General features: G+C 39.2%; 1 protein-coding gene across 4 annotated transcripts in view; it reads right to left on the reverse strand.

Annotated features, from left to right (window-relative positions):
• The window catches only part of Eif2ak4 (eukaryotic translation initiation factor 2 alpha kinase 4), a 119,090-nt gene that overhangs the window by 90,425 nt on the left and 4,669 nt on the right, over positions 1–23,996 (reverse strand). The window contains exons 2-5 of one of the 4 annotated variants that reach the window (XM_033765018.1): positions 23,429–23,675; positions 13,757–13,869; positions 9,837–9,939; positions 4,457–4,609 (exon numbers count right to left, since the gene is read on the reverse strand). In XM_033765018.1, coding sequence (XP_033620909.1) covers positions 4,457–4,609; positions 9,837–9,939; positions 13,757–13,869; positions 23,429–23,675 — 616 coding nt within the window. Of the gene's footprint in view, positions 1–4,456; positions 4,610–9,836; positions 9,940–13,756; positions 13,870–23,428; positions 23,682–23,996 lie in introns of all 4 variants that reach the window. The other 3 variants (XM_033765017.1, XM_033765020.1, XM_033765019.1) reach the window with 3 other exon arrangements.

The raw sequence follows: 23,996 nt of genomic DNA on the forward strand, positions 1-23,996 counted from the left end.
ATATATATATCTATATATATATATATAGATATATATATATATAAAGATGCAAGAAAAAGCAGATAGCTTGAACAAAATAGATAATTTACCAATAGAACCTTCTACAGATAAGTAGTTCAAATATACTTGTAAAGAAAATATACAAGTCACTTAATTATGACTTTAATAAATCTCTTAGGAAAATACAAAGAATGACTACTTAATAAACATGTTAGGAAAATGTCCAGGAAGAAAATAAACCAGGACTCACCTCTGTACAATCTGGACTAAAATATGTTGTAGGTAAGTCAATCAAAGGGTTAAATAGAAAAAAAGTTGTTAAAATTAAGAAGAAAAGCCAGTGTGGTGGAACATATTTGTAATTTCAGCATTTGGGAGACTGAGGCAGGAGGGTTATGAGTTTGCAGCCAACTTGGGTACATAGCAAGTTCAAGGTTGCCCTGAACTACAGAGTAGGAGATTCTGTCTCAAAAAAAAAAAAAAAGAGGAAATTTAGAGGCATATATTATCTTTGACTTAAAGGATTTGGGGCATTACTGTGGGTTAAATATACCCATACCATACTTTTCTACTGTAGCATAATAATAGCCAGCCGTATGTCTCAGCACCTTCCCCTGAGGGACACAGGAAAGGATCTTTGGGTTTACCCACTTGGTATGACAAATGGCAAAGTGTGTGTACCTACGCAAAAAAAGGTCAAACCAGGGTTTTCACCCACATTATGCTCTGCCTAACAAGTTCTGCATATGTTCACTTGAGCATCACACAGGATATAATATACCTACACCATTCTAGGGTTTGTTTTTTAAAATAGTTTTCTTTTGATATTTCTGGTAGAAGTAGCCCATTTAGTACAATGGCACATGAAATACCAGAGTTGCAAGTTTTTGTTTTTTATATTTCCATATTCATTTATTCTCGTGACAATATACTCATGAGATAAAGTTTACATGAAAAAATTTGAGCAGAAAACATTTTTGCTTTTACTTGGATTATTTTTTTGTTTTGTTTTGGTACCGGTGATAGAACTCAAGTCCTTGTGCTTACAAGGCAGGTAGCAGAACCTCTGAGCTAAATCCCTGGCCTGCCATTGGGTTTTTATATTACTTAAAATCCTTTGCATTTGCAAGTTTTGAAGATCAAAAATGAATCATCAGATTACTCATGCATGGATAATGAAGATGATCTATTATAGTAAAATACTTGTTTTTATACCAGAAGAATGGTGTGGGTAGATGATGATGATGTTGATGTTACTGATGATGACTTTGACGTTGGCCATGTGAGCCAAATTTCCTATGACAGGGAGGTGGAGAAAGAACTGTCTTATATAGACACAGGGAGGGCAGACCTCCATGATTTAGAGGATGAAGAAAACAGTAATGACTGTATTTGACTAGTCAATATGTTACAGAATGGTCATGCAATGAAATGGAACAATCCAATGTTAGAACTAGGTCCAAAAATATAATGAGGACCTTGGCAGGGGTGAAACCTATTGGGCAGAATGCCAGCACTGATATTCAGCGTTGGAAATTCTAACAGATGAAATGCTACAAGATGTTTTGAAATATACAAAGGCTGAAATACAAGTAAAATGTACGGACCAATAGCTATATTCAGAAATGTATTTATTATGACACCTCAGTAGCTTAACTGAAAGCATTCATAAGTCTGCTGTACTTAGCAAGGCTTTCTCATGGTAATCACAAGAATGTAAATGACTTATAGAAAAATGATGGGCATGAGCTTGAGGTTTGATTGTCTGAGGTTTGATGACAAAACCACCAGCTGAAAAAGAAAAAAAACTGATAATCTGGGCTGCTATCCGGTCATTGTTTGACAGATTTGAGTAACTGCCAAGCAATTTATACACCATTTGATTACATGACTGTTGAATATCTTGCAGCATTTCATGGCTACTGTAGCTTCAGGGAGTATGCCCCTCAAAATCTGCAAAACAGTATAAAAATGTATGACCTTGCAGACGCAAAAAGACATTATGCTTTCCATTTAGAAATTTATCCTGGAAATTAGCCACCAGGTCCTTATTCATACAGTAAACCAAATGATGCTGTGAACAACAGATTTGCTGCTCCTGTCTACCAAACTAATCAGAATGTGACATTTGATAATTGGTTTACCAGTTTCCAATTGATGTTACATTTGATAACAGAGCACAAGTTGACAAGCATAGGGACTGTATTCAGGAACAAAGCAGAAATTACAAATGTTATAATTTCAAAACAGAGAATTCTATAGTACAATCTTTGGATTTCAGAAAGATTTACATTGGCCTTGTACATGGCAAAGAAAAACAAACTGGAACTGCTGATGTCAACATTATACCATGACAGAAATATTGATAGGGAAACTTCCCCAGAATGGAAGCCTGAGATGCAGAGTTTCTACAACAAAACCAAAGGCAAGTAGATGCTGTCGATGAGTTATGCAGCAACTATGATGTAACTTGAAACAAAGTGTTGGCTAATCGTTGTATTTTATTCAATCCTAAACATGTGTGGCATAAATGGTTTGATAGTTTACAAAGAAAATAATAAGTGAAAAATACCATGGAGAAATTTTCTTAGAGGATTGGAGCTGGAACTCACAAGAGATCTTTTATAGCAGAGGAAAAACAAAATGTTTCTGCCCAATGAACTACTCCAAAAAATTGTGGAGCACACTGGTGAGCTGACAGATGAACAGGCAGGCACAGGATCCCAAAGACCTACTAAGGCAACAGGAAAACCAAAAGATGTCAAATGTGTTTTAAAGAAAGAACAGGAAAACAAAACATATGCACTATCAGGGTAAGTGATACTTGTGTATGGAACATGCAATTTTCATGTGTGAAGACTGCCTTAGGTGTAATAATTGAAGCAAAGATTATTTTTGTTGTAGAGTTTTATTGGTATTTTCATTGTAGTTCACATAGGTTTTTATTTCTGTTACTATCTTTTAGGTTTTGTAAGCGAGTAAAATGTTGCTTTATGTGAAAATATTGACATTTATTCTAAACATGCAATACATATTAAGAATTTAATACTTTATTTTATAGATATTTTATGTTCCTGTAACTACACATTGCATAGTATAATAAGAACCTCCTGACAAAACAGCAAGACCGGTGAGATGTCAAGTATATCCTACAAAAAAGCCAGGAAAGCAAAACACATATGCTGTCAGTATAAGTGATATGTGTGTTGAATGTGCTGTTTATCATGTGTGAAGGCTGCCTTAGATGTGATAATTGAAGATTTTTTTGTAGAGTGCTATTGGTAATTTCACTGTAGTTCACATAGGTTTTATTTCTGATGTTCTTTTTTAGACTCTGTACACCAAAAACCCGTTGATGTTGAAAATTTTGATACTTTTTTATAAACACTCAATAAATATTAAAAATACAATACTTTATTTTTGTGATTTTTCCTGTTAAACATTCATTGCTTAATATAATAAAACTCATAAAATTAAAATATATTTATATTTTTTAAGAGTAGGAAGAGTTTATTGAGAGAAAAAAGCTTCTCCCTAAGAGAGACAGAATGGGGATTTGAAAATGAGTTGCCCTAAAATTAATAATTAATCAATAGAAATGTTTTAAAAAATAAATGTGGGTTTGACACACCTATACTTATGCACCTTTATGGCAAAAAATGTGTTATGTCCCCCTGGGTTAAAGTAAGGCAGGAGTTCATATCCTATATAAACAGATAAGCATAAAGAATAGTGCAGTTCTTGGCTTTTACTACTCATTAGGGCATGGGATACTTGTTTTACATAAAGAAGAAGGCAAGGCTGGTCTTGGTGGTGCATACCTGTAATCCCAGCACTCTGGGAAGATGAGGCAAAAGAATCACAGTTCTAGCTTTGCCTGGGCAATTTAATGAGACCCTGTCTCGAAATTTTTTTAAAAATTAAATTTAAAAGAGGGGTGTGGGGACGTAGCTCCATTTGAAGGCTCTGGGTTTCAATCTCTAGCAACACATACAAAAAAACAGTGTCCAAACTGAGTGAATTACTGTAAGCTTGGCAAACTCAGAAAGACCACAGGAAGCCTAGTTAACAAGCTTTCTTTCTCTTTTTTTTGTGGTTTTTTGAGGCAATATCTAGCTATATGGTCAAGGAAGGTCTTGAGCTCACTATGGAGCTTACCTCAAACTCATGGTAGTCCTACTGCCTAGCCTCCCCAGGGCTGGGATTACAAGCATGCACTACCATGCCCAGCTCTCTCTTTTCTTTTAGCAGCATGAAGACTGCTGGGAGGGAACCAGGCACTGTGCTTCTGTGACTTTTAGGCCTCTGACCACATGAATCCACATTTTTTGAAACAAACACTGAGCAAAACTTAGAGATATGCTTGTTCATAGGCAGAGACAGAATAAAGACCCACAGAAGCTTGTGGGCCCCTAAGCTGTACCCACAGTGCAGGGTGGGAAAGGGAGGGTATTACCTCTTGCTCCTCTTTCCGCTTGGCCTCCAAAAGCCGCTGCTGCTCCTCCTGAGCTTGCCTCTTTAGCATCTCCTCATGGAACGACTTGGGAGGGGGCTTGTTATGCTCGCTGAGAAATGACTGCACGTGGTAAGCCAGTTCAAATATCATCACCTAAACAAGTCAACAGAAATGGACACAATGATCAGATAATGGGGACAGGACCCAGATAGGAGATGCTACCAAGACAAGCTGGCCATCAGAAGCACTTGTAAGGCCTTGACTTGCATTGCTATTCCATTCTTAGATCAGGTGTAGGATGCCATTGAAGCAGAAGCTTTGAAGGTGTTCACTGCAGTGTGTTGCAATCAAGACAAATTGCTACTTAGATAAAGAAAAAGCTTCCTTTTTTTTTTTTAACAGATCTCATTTTATTGGCATTTTCTTATTCAATAAAATACTTTTCTCTACAAATAAATAAGATTGCATGAAAGCAAAAGCTTCCCAACTAGGATAGCTGTCTGTACAATGACTGATGAGCAGAGCACTCATCACCAACTTTAGAACTTTATCTGTTCTCCCGGGATTCTGCAAGTGTTCTATTCTATTCTCACTAACGCCCTGCTAGTAGTGACCCAGCAGGAGGCTGCTTAGTATTTCTTCTCCATTGAGAAAAGAAGAGCTGGGAAGACAAAGGATCTCATCTCTCCCCTGACATTCTTAATGTGAACATGGGAAGCAACTCTCCCCACCCCTAGCTAAATCATAAATCGCGCTTTGGTTGGTAAAGCAACATGAGGGGTTTGGAGACCCCACCCTGACTGGGCCCCAGGCTGGAGGCAAAGTGCCAAGCCACTTCCACAGATGGGGAATGCAGCACTGAGATTTCTTTTTTCCCAGTTTTAATGAAGTAACTTAAAATTTCTTATTTTTATTATATGTTTCAAGCAGTTCTTAAAGGAACTTAATGGGATGGTAAATAATAACAAGGCACTGTGAGCCAGAATATAAAGTCAGTTCCCTTGGTATTCTGTCTTTCAGGAAGTAAATGTCAAGAAACCACAGTGCTTGTTGCGTGAAGTTAATATAATTTTATATCACCAAAACTATGTTATTTACTGGATACATTTTTATTTCGAGTTGAGAAACACCAGTTTAAAGCCAAGCTCTTCTAAGAAAAACTCTTCTGAAGAAAGCTGGAAAAGAAAAAGGTGGTTTCTCTTATGTCAAAGAGAAACCATTTCTAAACCAAGAGACAGGAGCCAAGGGTTTTTAAAAACCTGATTAATTTATTAACATCTTCTGTACAAATAAGTCTGATGAAAATGTATATGACTGGATGAAAAGAACCACTTTCTGAGCTGCCCCCCTAATATTTTCTGTGTTTCCTCGTCTTGCCTCAGGTCCCTGCTCAAATCTCAGAGGCCTCTCTCCAACTCCTTCCATAAATATCACTCCAGCAGCTCACTCTAGTCCCCTTGACATCCTTTTTCTTTGCAGTACTGGCTTGTTATACAGTTACCACGTGGCTTTCTGTCTGCTCCCCCAAAGGTGGCTGAGTGATTTGCTCACTGTGGCTTTCCTGGTGCCACAACAGCACCTGATGCACGGCAGGCAGGTAATGAATATTTGCTGAATGAATTAGTGAATTTGACTTTGCTCATTCTAAAAAACAGAATCTGAGGTAAACGTAAGTTATTGGACTGATTAAAGAAAAAGGCTTACAGGTTAAAAATCATGCAGAGGCAAGTGGAAGTGCTGTAGAACACTTGTTTTTGAGAGTCTGTTCCCATTCAAGTAATTAAATGACTCGTTTTAATACCCAGTTATCAGTGAATGCCATGCCACAATGAATCCCTACGCCATACTTTAAAGCTTAATTATACTCTTATTTTACTTGAAAATAAAAACATCTTTAGCACTATGTATGCCTTAGATTTCCTGATACTTCAGACTTAATGAAAACAAAATTTAGACAAACAGTGATTTGCGCAGTGCATTTCCACATTCAATGGCCTTTCAAACTTCATTACGTGAGGGTATCTCAGATGAGTGCTAAGGGTCTTTTAAAAATTCTGATGAAATATACATAATGTGATATTCAAGTGTACATTCAATAATGTTAAATGCATTTACACTGCTGTGCAAACATCTCCAGTATCCACTTCTAAAACTTTTTCATCTTAGATGGAAACTCTATAACCATGACAAAACAACTATGCCTTAGTCCCTGGCTACCCCCATTCTACTTTCTGTTTCTGAATCTGGATAGTCTATCTTATAAAAGTAGAATCATACAGTATTTGTCTCATTCTGACCATTTTATTTCACTTATTATAAAGTCCTTTAGGTTAACTGATGTCACAGCAAATGTCAAGATGCTGTTCCTCTTTTAGGTTGGGTTCTGTTCCATTGCGTTTTCCCTTCTTCTACTTTAGTGACATGGGGTACAACACTATTGCTATGCTGAGCGAGTAACAGTCAACTGCAGCTCCATGGAGCTACATGGAGAAACAAGGGATCCTCCACAACAGGAGTCCCCAACATGTGGGGCCATGGCCTAGGCCAATGATGGGAGAACTTTTAGAGCTTTCAATGGTACAAATGGCTCGCTGAGGCATGTATGCCATAAGGTTCACCACTACTGCCCTAGACTAATAACTGGGCACAACAGGACATGAAGGTGTGGAAGGAAAAGATCTAACTGTAACTGGTCACAAAACACCAAAGCCATCCTACAGGTCAGTGGCTCCTAGCCCCCAGTCTGTCAGGAGCTGGGAAGCACAGTATGAGGCGAGTGTTGTGTGAGCAGGTGAAGCTTTGTCTGTATTTACTGCTGCTCCTCACTGCTTGCTTTACATCTGAGCTCTTCCTCCTGTCAGATCAGCGGGCAGCATTAGATTCTCAGGAGTACAAACCCTACTGTGAACTGCACATGTGAAGAAGGGTCTAGGTTGCACACTCTTGAATCAACAACACATCACTCCAGTCCTCCACTTCCAAACCCTACCACTCCGACCACGGAAAATGTGTCTTTCATGAAACTAGTCCCTGGGGCCAGAAAAGGTGGGGGACTGCTGCTTCACAGTGTACTATGGTGCTAAGCTTTGATGCCCAGTAGTTTAGGTGTATTAAATGAATCTTTGACTTAAAACGGCTTTATCAGAACATAATCCCACTGTACGATGGAGAGCATCTATATATGAATATATGTAGCAGCTTTACTTGAAATAGTCCAGAACTTGAAAGAACCAGATGCCCTTCACTTGTGAAGTGGTATAGCCACACAATGGAATTCTTACTTAGCAAAAAAAAAAAAAAGTAACCCCTAGTGACACATGAAACAAGCTGGATGAATCTCTACAGAATCCTGGTGAGTGAAATAAGCCAATCCTCAAAGTTTATACATTGTATGTAATACTCTCGAAATGAGGAAAATGGAAATAGAGAATAGGTAGGTTGCCAGCCAGGTGTAAAGGAGAGAGTGGGGAACTAGTGGGGGGGCTACAAATGGGTAGAGGTGAAGGATCCCGCGTATTTTGGTACCGGGGATCAAACTCAGGTCCTTGCGCTTGAGAGGTGGGCGGTGGCACCACTGAGCTAAATCCCTGGCCATGGGGGACTGTTTTTGGTGACAGAATTACTCTCTATATTGAATGAGTCCTTGTCAATGCCCCGACTATGATGCCATAGTAGAGCAAATGTTACCATTGGGGCGAATGGGTAGAGGGTGCTTAGGGTTTTACTGTATTCTTACAATTGCCATGTTTATCTATAACTATATCAAAACAAGAAGATTACTTTAAAATAAAGCAATTAAATTATAAGTCACAAATCCAAGAAACCAGAGGATATTTTGTAGGTGAATTTTCAATAAAACTATTATTTTTCCATTAGACATTAGAGTCCCCATGCACTTGAAAGAAATCTGGAATAATTCCAAAGGCCTAGGTTTTGCTCCAGGTTATTTTGCAATCCCTTTCTGTAAATTATCAATCACTGTTCTCCTGGAAACAACTTAAGTGGACATAATTTCTGTAGTCAAAAGGTACCTCACAGGCAGCACTGCGGCCGATGACACCACAGACTGCAAATAGAAATCGGCCCAGTCACTTTCCAGGAGGTGAGAGCTCCTTCAGAGAGGCAGAGGCCTAGGCTGGCCCCTCCTTGCTCTTCCTAATTCTTACAGGACATGATCGTGGAACATGAGCTGCCCCAGAGCTGTTAGGATCCAGAATGTCCCCTTCATGTCACCCTCCCATGTCTACGAGTTCATGTGTTACAAGCTTGGATCCCAACTTGGTACTATTGGAAGGTGGCAGAAACTTTAAGAGGTGGGACTACGAGAGGCCTTCAGGTGATTGGGGTTATGCCCTGGAAGAGGACAGTGACAGCCTTGCCCCTTTCTCTTCTTCTCTTTCGCTTTTCAGTCATGAGTTATGTGGAGATGTTTCCACTCCACTATGGCACTTCAGCCATGATGTGCCGCCTCGCCACAAGCCCAAAGGAACAGGATCAATCAGTAAAAGACCAAAATTTCCAAAGTTAGCCTTTTCTCTTTGAAAGTTCACTTATCTCAGTCATTAGAGCAACCAAAAGCTGACTAACACATTAAACTAAACACTGAGAGATTTTATACAAAAGTACAGAAGAGAAAGGTTATACAAGATGGAAATTGGCCTGGCCTGCCTGAGGAAAACACAGTCCTACTCTCCTTCCAGGGGTTACCTAGTCTTGCCCTGCAGTCTGCCACCTGTGGGAGAATTCATATCGAGACCCTGGCTCTCAAAAGGGTTAGAAAAGAATTAGTACTTAGCTCAGTGTAAATGCTTAAGTATAGAAGAGACACTGAAAATCTTTTCTTTTGCTTGTTTTTGAGATAGGGCCTCACTTATAGTGCAAGATGGCTTTAAACTCTTGATCTTCCTGCCTCATCCCCGAGTCCTGAGGATACAGCCGTGTGCCACCATGCCTGAATTGAAGTAGAGTACATCACTAATAATCATTATCAAGAAGGAAAACAGTTTTCTTGATATACAAAAGGGAGAAGCAGCAAAGTTTGGTCCAAAATCATTTTTCTTCATTTTCTAATAAAGAAGCTCCAATAAAGATGTAATCATTGTGTGCATAAAGTGTGGTCAGGTTTATGTCAGCTGGTTTCAGAAAAGTCCTTAAGCTCTGATATGACCATTTGTATACATTCTACAAGTTACAACCCAAAATCCTGTAAATTAAATGCATGCAAATAGCAAAGTCTCTCTTTCTACATACCAATAAGAAACAACATGAATTAGTCAAAACTGGATTTGAGGTCCGTGAAAAAAGCCTGTAAGGTGAAGAAAAGTCTGGAAAGCAAATGCTGGTGAGCACCCTGGACAATCACTGTTCTGTTAATTCTTACCTCCCCACAGTGTTTTCTGGCCAGTTCTTCTAAGCGAGATTTTAACAAATTAACACTCTCATTTGACAGACCTTTGGCATTCTTTAACTCTATTTCAGGAACTCTGAAAAAGAAAGAAAAAGGGAGTTATTCCAGAAAGGACAGTTTTTTTGTATTAATGTTTGGTAAGTTCCCAGCACACTTGAGGTAATGCGGATTCCACAGACCTTGTGGGTGAACCTTTCCAAGCAACCAGAAACATTTCCCTTTATCTCAAAAGCATTTCAGCCACATCCCAGCAACTCTAGTTGACCAAGTACTCAATAGGGAGTGGCCAATCCTCAGGCTGAGCTGCCAGATGCCCTATTTCCTGGGGAGACCCAGACTTCCTGGGCTCAATTGGTTATCTCTCAGCTCTTCTGTCTGACTTCAGTTTTACAATCTAAAATTTCCCAACATCATTTATTATGTGTTGCTTCTAATTTGCCCCTGATCTCCAACTCTGGGTTTTTTCTTTAAAAAATAAAATGTCCTGCTGAGTCTGACTCCAGCCCATTTAACCATGGACTTCCTTGCATGGTGATTCTCAACCCTCACTTGCACCAGCATCGATTCACCTAACCCTGACAGGTTGGTGGCAAGAGTCTAACAGCTTCATCAGTCATGTGCTGTAGCAGAAAGCATAACAAGGATGCCAGGCACAATGGAGCCATGGTGATCCATGGACTATTCCCACATCATGCTTCATCCCAATACTCATAGTGGTTGTGAACACAAGACATGTTCACCAGCTCTCTTGTAAACCTAGTCGTGTACACTCTGCATACCCTGTCTATCCACGGGTGCTTGATTCATGCTCCTCTTCACCCTGCAGAGCTCACTTATATTGATGTTTTCTGCTCAAGGCAATGATACAACCAGCCCTCAGGTTTTCTTTCATTCCCTGCAATAAACATCTACTAGTAACTCTCTGGGATTAAATGAGATTTTTTTTTTTTTTAAGTGTTTCAGATGAGAAGATGACTCACTGCTTCCTATAAAACACTCTTGAGTGATTCATGGTATTTTATGTTAGTGAAGTCTCAACTCCTTCCCTTCCTACATTCTTTCAACACTACTCTCTGATTAGGTGTGACAGCTTACTATATTCATTACCTGCCTAGTTAGATGGAAGTCTGGGAAATAGTACTTTTCAGGAGAAAATGCACACAAATGCTATTCAGTCCTCGCTCTCACAGTGGCATTAAGAACAGAAAGGAATATTTCCCTGCATTTATATTACTTTAAAGGGAGAGGACTATTTCCTCCAATCAAGTCTTACATAATTATTATTATTTTTTTAAATTAAGCAATCAGATGTATATAGTGGTGTACACCTATAATCCCAGCACTCTGGGAGGCTGAGACAGGAAGATTCAAGCCCAGCATGGGCAATTTAGAAAGGTCCTGTCTCAAGTCTCAAGTAATTTTAAAGAGGGCTGGGGGTATACCTCAGTGCAAAGGCCCTGGGTTCAATCCCCAGTACCATACACATACTCAAGTCTACAAAGCACAGGACAGTAAACACAACAGAAAATGATCCTGTCTGATATGTCAACTGTGTCAAGGCTGAGGAACCCTACACTAGTGTTTAGCATTTGGACAGTGTCCAATTTCTCTACTTTCACAGACAATAATTAGCACTTCAGCACTTCTATATCCAAACTTTTTTTTTTCAAGAGTAAACCTAGAGTTCTCAAGTCTATGGCACGAAACACATCTATGCACATATTTACACATACATGCACATCTATATATGTGCACGTCTTTGAATCCAGCACAGAGCCCCTGTCACTCTTGAACTTTCCCTAGAGACAGAGGTGAGGGGAGCATCATATACTATGCATAACAAACCCCTTCCTGCTTCACCAGAGTCTCTGCTGAGGACATGGACTCTTGTGGTTGGAGAGCTATAGGTCAGGGAGCTGGTTACCTGGATCCTAAGCTTGGACTACAGGATGGGAAATTTCAACCCCACTGCAGACCTCTGTGTGCTCAATCACCAATGGCCAACTGCCTAAGCAATTATGCCTATGGGATGGGACTACAGGGTTTAGGGAGACTCTGGAGGTGCCAGGTAGAGAAAAGGCCTAGAGAAAGGAGGCATAGAGGCCATGGGCCCTGCCCCACACTGTGCTCTGAGCATCTCTCACTTGGCCATTCGACAGTCATATCCTTTCTGATAAAATGGCATGTGTAAATAATTTCCTGAGTTCCATGGGGGGACTCTAGTAAACTGTGGAACTTGAGGAGGCCATGGTAACTCCCAATGTACAGCTACCATTTACAAGTCAGCATCATTGGGTTTAGCACCTGCACTGGTAGGATCAGCGGGTTTGTGGGACAGAACCTTACTCTATGCGATCTGTGTTAATTATGGATAGTTCATGTCAGAAGTGAATTAAATTGTTGGCCTCCCAAGCAGTAGAAAAAAACCAAAAATCTAAAATACCTACAGAGGCACTATTTTAACTTCCCTTCAGAAGTTTAACTATTTCTCACATTAATTAATCTTTTGCATATTTATCGTGTATACTCTCAACACAACTTTGAGTGCAAACAAGATTTACTGCCTTGAAGGAACTCGGTCATGACCTGTCTTATCATGTCCCGAGTCACATTTGCCCACTGTGTGGACCACAGTGCTGACTTTTATTTGCCACTTTTCTTCTCAAACCTTTGCTGATCCCTTGCACAGTGAAGTTCCACTTAATATCATGCCACCAATCCTGTCCTATGTATTTCTCTCACTTGGCTGTTGTAGTATCACATTCTTTCTGATAAATGGCAGATGTCAATATTTTCTGGGAAGATGTGAGGAAGACCAGGGGAAGGATTGTGTGGAGCACATGTGACACTTCAACAAGAGACCCTTGGGTCCTGATGGCTGATACTGTTGCTCTTCCCGGTGATTCTCAGCCAGAAGTGATGTCACCTTCAGGGGGTGTTTGGACATGCGTGGGTTTGTGTTGTCTCAGTGAATGGCAAACATGCCTGACATTACAAGGTAGGGTCAAGGATGTTAAACATCCTATGTTACAAGGGACAGCTCTGCAAACAGAGGACTTGCCAGCAGCACCCCACTGTGGAGCACAGCATCTCTCAGTACTCCTGTACTAAGAGGTTCAGGCAGGCACAGGAGGCTACCTGATTTCTAATGTCCAACATACTTTTAAATTTTTTGTGATACTGGGTTCAAACCTAGGAGTGCTCTATCAGCCCATTTTCATTTTTTGTTTTGAAACAGGGTCCTATAGTCTAGCCTACCCTTGAACTTGCAATCCTCCTGCATCAGCCCCCCAAATAGCTGGGATTAGAGGAATGTGCCACTACACCCAATGTCATTCCTACTTTTCTTTTTTAAATACTGGGGATTGAACACAGGTCTTCATGCTGAGCTACATTCCTAGCCCTTTATTTATTTATTTATTTAATTTTGAGACAGGGTCTTGCTAAGTTGCTTAATTGCCCAGGCTGGGCTCAAACTTGTGATCTTTCTGCCTCAGCCTTTCAAGAGTGCTAAGATATATAGCATCATGTCCAGATCATTTGTACTTTAAAATTAAGTATTATACAAGTGCTTTAAGTAGTTGATGTGCCTTTAGCCTTTTCTTCTACATATTTTCTCTTCCTACTTTGTGAAGAATTAAATAAATTAATAGGTTAGCAAAAACAAGTAGCCATAAAGCAAACATTAGCACTGATAGTGAGATTCTACAACTCTAAGCAGATTTAAACCAGGTTTTATGAAAATGTCTACAACAAATGTAATTTTGTTGAAATACAAGTGATATGAAATGAAATTTTATGTGGAATGAGGGGAATACTGTAAGTTTTAATATGTTTCTATGCTGTCAAAACAAAAGTAAAGTCACGTTGAAAATATTTATAAAGGTACTCACACATCTGGGTAGGTTGGTGGGCATTTAACCCTCAAATCGATTTTCACATATACTTCTTCACCTGTTAGGCCCTGAGGGTACAGAATTAAATTGATTTCAGGGGGCTCTTTGACCTAAAAGAGGAAAAGAACATTTTTTTCCAGACAGCCAATCTTAGATTATGATTACCTCAGCTCAAAAGTTCTACTACCAAAATTTTACATGTAATTACATTTTACATAGGTATCAGACTGGTATTTTCCTGTATTACCATAATTCATTCTCTATCAACAATTCAGCAAAGCAAGGATGTCATACAAAAAACCCTTCCCTTTGAGAGATATTTAAAATTGAAATCCCAGCCAGGGATTTAGCTCAGTGGTACTGCTGCCTGCCTCACAAGTGCAAGGTCCCAAGTTCGATCCCTTGTACAAAAAGAAAAAAAACCACTGAGATCCCCTTTGCCTGTTCTGGCAAGAGGATATCATAGGTTGCCACGAGTCCACCAACCACCCTGAGAAAGTCCCATAATGGGCAAGAGAGTTAAGCTGGCCAGGCATAAAAAGCTTGCCCCTACCACGGGAACTGGCTCTACACACAGGTGTATCCACATGCACAGGGCTGCACCTGTAACTCTGGGGTGGCCCTGGGTTTGCCTCCATGACCAAGTCCTCTAAGGAGACATCAGAGACATGGGGTCTTGCCCAGCCACTTCAGCTGAGGCTCTGATCGTGGCTCACCAGGTCTCCCAAGTCCTGGGGTGAGGGGAAAATAGTGCAAAGCAACTAAGATATGGGTTGCAAACATACTGCATGGACTAAATGCTTGGACTTTTGGGAGCTGCCAACAACAAGCATGGTCACAAACGATGCTGGTCTAATAAAATGCCTTATTCATTAAAAATAGAAAAACAGACATAAAACCTAGACAAAAATTTACCAGTGTTTTCTCCAGCATGTCACATCTTTATTGGGATCTTGTACCTTTACATGACAGATCTTGGTTCTCATTTTTTCCCTGCCCTCCTTTTATCCCCTCTGCCCTCCCCTATTTACAAAGACTTTGTTTCCATTTTTTCCTCTTCTCATATTTTTTCAGTCTTGCTTCTAATCTCTTCCTCTTCTTTTATTTCTCTAATTTTTATTGTTAGCTCTTAAATTTTAAGGGTAAAATTGTTCTATTAAGTGGATATTCACTGTATATAATTTCCTATTTGTCTTAGATCTTGCTTTATAACTATAAATCTTGCACCTATGGTTAAAGGTGGCAAATTCTCACAGTTTGTTATTTTCTAGTCTGTGCTTGATGCTATTATTACTGATTGTACTACTCTAGCCAAAGAGACATCACTGTTGTGATCAATTGATCTTCCTTGTATGCCAATACCTAGATTGTCTGGGGATCACATACGATATTTTAGTCCAGTACCAAAGAACTGGGTGTGAGGCCAGACAGCAACCCTTTATCCCTAATAAACTGAAGAGGCAGGATCTTGGGACAGACTCAAAAGTCAAAAGGAAGCTGCTCCTTGAAGACATCTCTGAAAATTAGTCATTTCCTAAAGAGGTCCTGATACTAGTAATAAGGTAACTACCATAAACAATTTACAAGCCACAACACAGAAAACAAATAAACAGTAACAGCAAAAATATAAAATAAAAAGACTTAAAAGGAAGATGAAACCAATACACCCCAACTTGCCCAAGGCAAATGAAGGGGCTGCTGAGGTGGAAGAAAAAAAAAAAAAAAAAAAACCCCGCTGAATTTTATGAAATGGTGGCAGCCTAAGTAATAAAATAGATCAGTAGGTCTTTTGACAAAAAACAAAACAGAGATAATTAAAGAGATGATGTCCATAATGAAAGAAATGACCAGTGAATCTAGAGAAGACACAGATAAAAAAAACAGAAGAGCTTAGGAAAGACGTGGAAACCATGAAAGCCCAACATAGAAAAGAACTGGATTCGATAAAACAGACTCAAATAGAAATCCAGAAGATTAAAAATTCTACTGAAAGTATACACAGCAGAGTTGACCAATGTGAAGATAGAATATTAGGTCTAGAAGACAGGACTGTGCTTGGCAATCATCAAACAAAAGACTTTGTAAAAATAGCAAGGGACCATGAAAAATCAATCCAACAGCTGATGGACAATACAAAAAAAAAAACAAACAAAACTAATGTATGAATAACTGCAATCAATGAAGAATCAGAAGATAGAACAAAGGGTATAAAAGCCTGGACCCAGAAATAGTAGCAGAAAAATTTCCAAGCATGGAAAAAAAACTGGAGATATAGATAAGTGAGGCATATAGAACTCCAAATAGCCATGTTCAGAATTTTTAAAAAAATGACACCAAGGCATATAATAGTCAAGATTCCAGAAATTCAACACAAGAACAGAGTATTAAAAGCTGCTAGAGAGGGTCAGGGATTTAGCTCAGTCAAGGCACCATACCTGCCTCACAAGCACAAGATCCTGACTTCAATTCCTGGTACCAGGAAAAAAAAAAAAAAAAAAAGAAAAGAAAAAGCTGTTAGAGAAAAGAAACCAATCACCTATAAAGGAAAACCCATCAGAATCACAGCAGACTTCTCAACACAAAGTCAAAGGGAGCTTGGAGTGAAGTATTTCAAGCTCTAAAAGGAAACAACCTCCAACCCAGACCGATGTACCTCAAAAAATTATCTTTAAAAATTGGTGGAGAAATAAGATACCTAGAGAAATTATGACCAACAAACTAATACTCCAAAAGTTCTGAAGGATATTTTAGAAAAAGACAATGAAGAAAATTCCAAGAATTCCAATAGAATGAGTTTACCAGACAAGAAAATTAAATAGAAAGGAAAAAGGAACCAACAACATGAAAATAACATGATAAGAGTAACTTAGTACATATCAGTTAAAACCATCAATGTGACTGGTCTCAATTCACCAATCAAAAGAAACAGACTGACAGAATGGATCAAAAAACAAGATCCAACAATATGCTGTATACAAGAAACACACGTAACTCAAAAAGAAATTCAGACTGAAAGTCAAAGGATGGAAAACAATACTCAAGCAGGAGTAATTACTCTATTTGTAGACAAACTGGATTTCAAGCCAAGCATGATCAGAAGAGATAAATAAGGTCACTACATTCTTGTTAAGGAAAAAAAAATCTAAGAGGGATAAATATATCTGCACCAAATACCAGCCCACTCAACTCTATAAAACAAATACTAATGGATATGAAAAATCAAATAAACATGAATACAATTGTAATGGGGAACCTCAATACCCAACTGTCACAAATAGATCAACTAGACAAAAAAATAAATAAAAATCAACAAAACCAAACTAAACCTTTGAACAAACGGACTTGGTAGATATCTGCTGAGTGTTCCATCCCACAACAGAATACACATTCTTTTCAATAGCACATGGGACTTTCTCCAAAACAGACTACATATTAGCTCATAGAATATGCTTAAATAAATGGAAAGGAACTGAAATTATCCCACACACATTATCAGCAATATAATTGGAAATCACCAGCAAAAGAAACCACAAAAACTACATAAATACATTATGTAAAATTTAAGTAACACCCTCCTGAACAACCAGTGGGTCACAAATGAAAGCGAAGGAATTAGTTTTTACAACTGAATAAAAATGCCAGTATGACATACTGGGACTCATGAGAGGCAATGAAAAGGGTCTTGTGAGGGAAATTTATAGCAGTGACCAGAGTGAGGTAAAATAAATACCTAATGTTGAACCTTAAGCTTCTAGAAAAAGAAGAGCCAGTTAAACCTACAGGGCATATGAGAGAGGAAGGAAATCACAAAGATCAGAGCAAAAATTATTGCGATTGAGACTAAGAAAACAATACGAAGTATCAATGAATTGAAGAGTTGGTTCTTTGAAAGATTAAATAAAATAACAAACACGTAGCCAACTTTATCAGAAAAGGAAAGAAAAGACCCAAATCTATGCAATAAGGAATGAAAAGGGCAAAATCACAATGTATCTGGTATCTATAAAGATCATCAATATCTACTTTGATAACTTCTACTCTAAGATGATGGAAACCCCAGATGAAATGGACAGATTCCTAGATACATATGATTTACCAAAGCTGAATCAAGAAGATAAAAACCTAAGTAATCCAATATCAGTCAATGTAATTGAAGAAGTAAAACAACAACAACAACAACAACAACAAAAAACCCCAAAAAAACTACCAACAAAGAAAAGCCCAGGTCCTGATGGATTCATGGCTGAATTCTACAAAAACTTTAGACAATCTAATGCCACTACTCTTCAAACTCTTAAATAAAACCAAAAGGAAAGCAATACTCTCAAACTCATTCCTGGAAGCAAGCACAACCCTGATACCAAAGATTCTAGCACAGACTGCCTAAGCATGTAGCACTGGTGAAAATACTTAACACAACTTGAGCTGTCTCATTTGCTTTGTGAGACCTCTTGTGCTGAACTGAGTCTCTTTCACAAATTTCTCAAAATTACAGGGACATTCAAACCAAATCATCCTCGCACCAGGCTGGTGATGAAGTAGGTAAAAACCACTGAGATGCAGAAAGGAGTAACATATTCCACTGTTAGAGAAACACACAGTCATCACAACTCTCGGCTGAGTCCAGCTCCAGCCCCCAGCCTAGTCCTGTCTTTTGTCTTTATGTAAGAAGAGTATATATGAATGCAACTAACCTTCCTGGGAAAGAGTGCCGGAAAGCCATGACTTTGTGTCCAAGAATCACTGGATCAAAGAAGCAAGATTCAAAAACAGCAGACATTTCTAAGACTTTTTTTTCCAGTACTGAGATTGAAGCCATGGAGCATTGGGTTTTATATTTCAGGCAGGGTCTCTCTAAATTGCCCAGGGTAGCCTTCCAGAGAAACTGGGATTGCCTAGTGTAAGATATTTTTTACTGAGGCGAATACCTAATAAAGCACAGTGAATCCAGTGAAGGCCTGCCAGCAAGCCTCAAGCAAAGAGAGGCCTGCATACTCTGGGGCTTAAAATGGCAGAGGGAAAATCCTGCAAACCTGCTGGATTGGTCCAGGCAGGTCTGGTGTTCCTGGCCCTTCCACAGCATAGCACACCAGCAGTGGACACTGGCAGTTGGTCAGACAAGTAACACCAAACTTTGGGGAAAATGCACAGAGATGTTTTTTGGGTTGTTTTTTTTTTTTTTGGTACCAGGGATCAAACTTGGGACCTTGTGCTTGCGAGGCAGGAGGCGGCATCACTGAGCTAAATCCCCAGCCTGGACAGTTTTGATACAAAGTGAGAAGGCTCCTAAGGCATAAAGGTATAAAGCTTAAAGGTATACATGAATCCAGTAATGGTGGCTGGGGTGAAAGAGTAGACCATAGCCATTAAAGAATGTCACAATTAGACAAATGGTGAATAATGTCAGGATCTGAGTACCAAGTGAGGCCAACCCAAAGACAGGAACAAGACATGGAAGCCAGCAGGCTGACTGGCAATTTTTAAGGCCTTTATTTTGGCTGACTTGTTTTAATGACCCAAGTGGTATTACTCCCTAAAGGTCAATGACTACTGACTATCTTTAAGATCTACTCCTCCTTTATTTTGTAGAAACAGAACCTTGGACCTTTTAGCTGAGTACATTTCTTAGGCTTTCGCTGCTAAGAGTGGTCAATGGATTAATTTCTAGACAATAAAATGTAAGAAGAACTAGCATATGCAATTTAGAGGAAGTGACCTGAAAAGAAAGGGATGTATCCTCATTCCTTTCTCTTTTCAGGTGGCTGAAATACAAGTATGAAGGCTGGAGTCAAGACCACTTCTTTAGTCCACAAGGGCCACATGAAGGAAGAAACATCAAGACAGAAGAGGTCCTCAACTCCAGACTTTTATATGCAAAAAAATTAACTATGCTGTTATGTAGCTAAGCTTAATCCTACCCATTATGGGCTCACTGAAAGGAAAAAGCAAAAAATAAACAAAAACTACTCAGAAAATAGTGCTTTTGGAGATAAGAGCAGAATATCTTCTAGGCTTTTCTCATGCAAACTGAAAGGCTCCCCAGCAAGTCAAGAAGCTTTCTGTAAGATGTGTTTAAAATACCAAGAAGCAGCACATATAGGGCATTCAAGGAGCCCTGGAGCTCAATAGGATTTTATTTAGAACAGTTTAATAACCAAGATATATTGGGAGTGGGCTGGGCTAGGGCCTCCTTCATGCATACAGAAGCAGTCATTAGAATTCAATACTAATAGCCAGCCATGTTTGGTGTACACCTATAATCCAATACTCTGGGAGGCTGAGGCAGGAGTCCAGCCTAGGCAACTTAATGAGACCCTGTCTCAAAATAAAAAACATGAAAAAGCTAGAGATGTAGCTCAGGACAAAGGCCCTGGGTTCAACCCCCAGTACTGCAAGAAAGATTTTGACAGTATCAAAAATTTTTTCAGAGTAGGGATTGAATCCAGGGCCTTTGTCCTGAGCTACATCCCCAGCCCTTCTTAAAATTTTGAGATGGGGTCTCACTAAAGTCAGTAACTGCTGAACTTGTACTTGCAATCCTTCTGCCTCAACCTCCCAAAACACTAGGATGACAGGAGTGTGCCACCACACCCAGCCTCAGTATTCTTTGGGCCTGTGCAAAGAAATAATGTATTACTTTAATATCTGCAGGCAAATAAACACAAAATAATGGATAACCAAAAAATTTTGAGAAGACACAAGGTGAAGAAAACAACTTGGTATATCATTTGTAAAATATGCAACAAAATCCACAAGAGGAAAAAAAAAAGTTGTTCTTAAGACTGAAAATGCAAGTGTCATTGAAAGAGCATAATACAGAGTTATGATGAGAAGCCCACAGATTGCCACCATAAAAAATGAATTAAATATGTTTCTCAGGGAGGAGGATTTACAACATGATGGAGTACAGCATAGCATGGGGGTGGACTTATTAGATGTGCTCTGAAATGGTATCTATTTCTTATGGCCTACTGCGCAGTACTCTACCATTGAGACATAAGTAGCCCTAATAAACATTTTGGCTTCTGAGTTCAATGCAATAATAAATGAGGTTTTGGTTGTCACTTTATATTGAATCTCTAAAGAGAAAAAGGTTAATTCCTGAAAAAACATTTTTTTTTTTTTTTTTTTTTTTTTTTTTTTTTTTGGTACTGGGGAATGAACTCGGGTTTTTGCACTTGCAAGGCAGGCCACCAAACCGCTGAGCTAAATCCCCGGATGTTTTGCTTCTTAATGGCATCATAAAGTTGGATACTCTCCTGAACTATTACAAGACAGCCAAGTAAATCCTCAGGCATACAAAAAGCAAAAGAAAAGAAGAGATACAATTTCTCCTAAAGCATTCCTCTTAAAGCACAGGAGAGGTGATGCTCATTTGGAATTCATGTAAAACCAATACAGAGTATCAGCTCTTCACAAAACATCTAGGATGTTAAGGTACCCAAGGGTTAGGAAGTAACCTTGGACACCCTCTGTTCCCGGCATGCATAATTCCTGGAAGAGTCCTGGCCAAAGCTTCGGGAATCCCTCTGCTCAATCCAATTGTGCTTCTGCGATAGTTGGGATTTTCAGTGTCTGCCAAAGGCTCACCTGTTAGAGGTTTATTCCTCAGCTTGGCACTACTGGGATGTGGTGGAACCTTTAAAAATCAGGACTAAAGCTGTGCGTGGAGACACACGCCTGTAATCCCAGCACTCAGGAGGCTGAAGCAGGAGAGCATCGAGTTCAAGGCCAGCCTTGGATATATAGTGAGTTTAAGGCCAGCGTGAACTACATAGCAAGACCCTGTCCTAAAAAAATACAAGCAAAACAAAGTTGGGCCTAGTGGGAGGTCTCAGATCCTGGAAGGACAGTGGGATCTTCCTGTTTCTATCTTTCTCTTCTGCTGACCATAAGCGAAACAGGGTGCTTCACTACCTGCTTTCGTCAGGATATGCTGCCTCGGCACAGCCCTGGTTATGGTCTGAAACCACCTACAATAAATAGACCATGAGCCAGATGAAAGCTTTTATCTTTTTAAGTTGTTTATCTCAGGTGTTTGGATTATAGTAACACAGCTTCTCTTGGATCTCTTAATAGTCAGGCCAAACAAAATTAATTGTTTTAGGCATGTGTCTATGTCTATTAAATGTCTAGAGGGGCCAGACAGGTGTCGTATACCTGTAATCCCAGTTACCCAGAAAGTGAGAAGCAGGAGAGTCACAAGTTTAAGGGTAGCCTGGGCAACTTAGTGAGACCCTGTCTCAAAATAATACTGCAGGCTAGGTATGTAGTTCAGCAGTAGAATGCTTGCCTAGCGTGTATAAGGCCCTGGGTTCCATCCCAGGACTGGTGAAAAAAAAAAAAAATCTGCAGGGAAGGGTAAGACTACTAAATCTGAGAATTTTATTAGCTAGTCCACACTGCTGAAAATCTGGTCCAGGATTCAGAGGTTGAAATGAAGCACAAAAGTCAATGATTACCTCATGATTGACTGGTTTACAAAATAAGTTGCTAAGTGAGGATAAGGTTTTGAAAATTAATTTAAAATGTTATACAATTGTCAGCCAGGTATGGTGGTGCACACCTGTAATCCCAGCACTCTGGGAGGCTGAGGCAGGAGGATCTCAAGTTCAAGCCCAGGCTGGGTAGAGACTTAATGAGACCCTGTTTCAAAATAAAAAATAAAAAGGGCTGGGGATGTAGCTAAGTTCAAAGGCCCTATGCTCAAGCCCCAAGACTGAAAAATAAAAGTTATACAATTGTCCATGACACAGTAGTGTGAAAATACTCAATACCACTGAACTGTACACTTAGAAATGGTAACTTCTATGAGTGTTTTCAATCACAGTTATTAAAGAAAAAAATGTGCACATTTTAAATCATATTCAGGCAGGTAGCCTGTCTAGAACTATTACCTAGGTTTTTTTGTTTTTGTTTTGTTTTGAGACAGGGTCTTGTTATGTAGTTCAGTCTGGCCTTGATCTCACTATGTAGCCCAGGCTGGCCCTGAACTTGTAGTGATCCTACTGTCTCAGCCTCCTGAGTGCTAGGATTATAAGTATGTGCCACATGCCTGGCCCTAGTTTTCTGCTAAGTATAGCCTCTTTGAATTGGATGGCAAGACTGGTCAGTACAGCTCCTTGTTTCTGTCCTCCCTTTCTATAGGCTTGAGAAGAAGCTAGTCTCTGTGAATATAGAATGAATCCAGGAATAAAGTGCCAAGGAGGAAACTAACAATCTGGGCAAGTATGGCTTTAAGTCTGTGTAGAAGCCAAAACTAAAAATGACAACAATAAAAGCTGAGAAAAATGCTAACAGTAAAAGCTCACAACATGGAAATTAGATAACATTCCTCTAGATTTAACATTAAATGACTTAATTCCTGATCCCTCCACTCTCTTTTCTAAAAATGAATTTTTTCTGTTGACTTTATAAAAACCAGCAAGTTCACTCATCTCCTGTTCTCAAGTATTTGCCTCTGTCCAGCTGGTGAGGATTTAAAGAGTGCTAGATTTCTTAAAGTTTAACAGTGACCCACAGCTCCATTTTAAATAAACATTAAAGTACTCAGAATACAAGTTTATCCCAGGTTAAATATATGTAATGCCAACTGAATTTTCAGACCAGGTGCTATGATGTGTCACCCAAAAGTTCATGTGTTGAAAAATTACATCTCCAGATTTCTACCTGGACATTACTTGGAGATGGGTCCCAGGCTGGGCTTGTGGCTTTACAAAAGAAAGAGTTCTGAGCTGCCACATTCCTCCTTGCCATGTGTGTGCCACCTTCACCACCGTAGGATGTAGGAGGAGGCCTCACCAGCTGCATCCCCTTCCATCTTGGACTTGCCAGGCTCAAGAACAGTGAGAAATAAATCTCAGTTGTGCATCGATTTCCCAGTGGAAAGTGGACCAAGGCATCAAGCAAGCCAATTCTAATACTCATATGGAAAAATTAAAGTAAAAGAAGTCAGGACAATTCTTTCAAGTAAATGGCAACCACATTCAATACTAAGGCTTTAAAAATCCTCAGTTATTAAAGCAATACAATAGAGATGCTGAAACAGATTAGTGAGCTAGAATAGAGGATCAAGAAACATACATTCATAGGAAAATGGATACATATTGAGGATATACTCCTAAGTGAAATACATAAGTCACACATGTGTAAATACCGAATAGGTTCTCTGGTGTGATTAAACTGTATAGTACATAAGATCCTAATGAGATAACTGACATTGTGAAATGGGAAGAAA

The sequence above is a fragment of the Fukomys damarensis genome, unplaced genomic scaffold (genome assembly GCF_012274545.1).
Source record: "Fukomys damarensis isolate Sample0158 unplaced genomic scaffold, DMR_v1.0_HiC HiC_scaffold_17, whole genome shotgun sequence".
Lineage (NCBI taxonomy): Eukaryota > Metazoa > Chordata > Mammalia > Rodentia > Bathyergidae > Fukomys > Fukomys damarensis.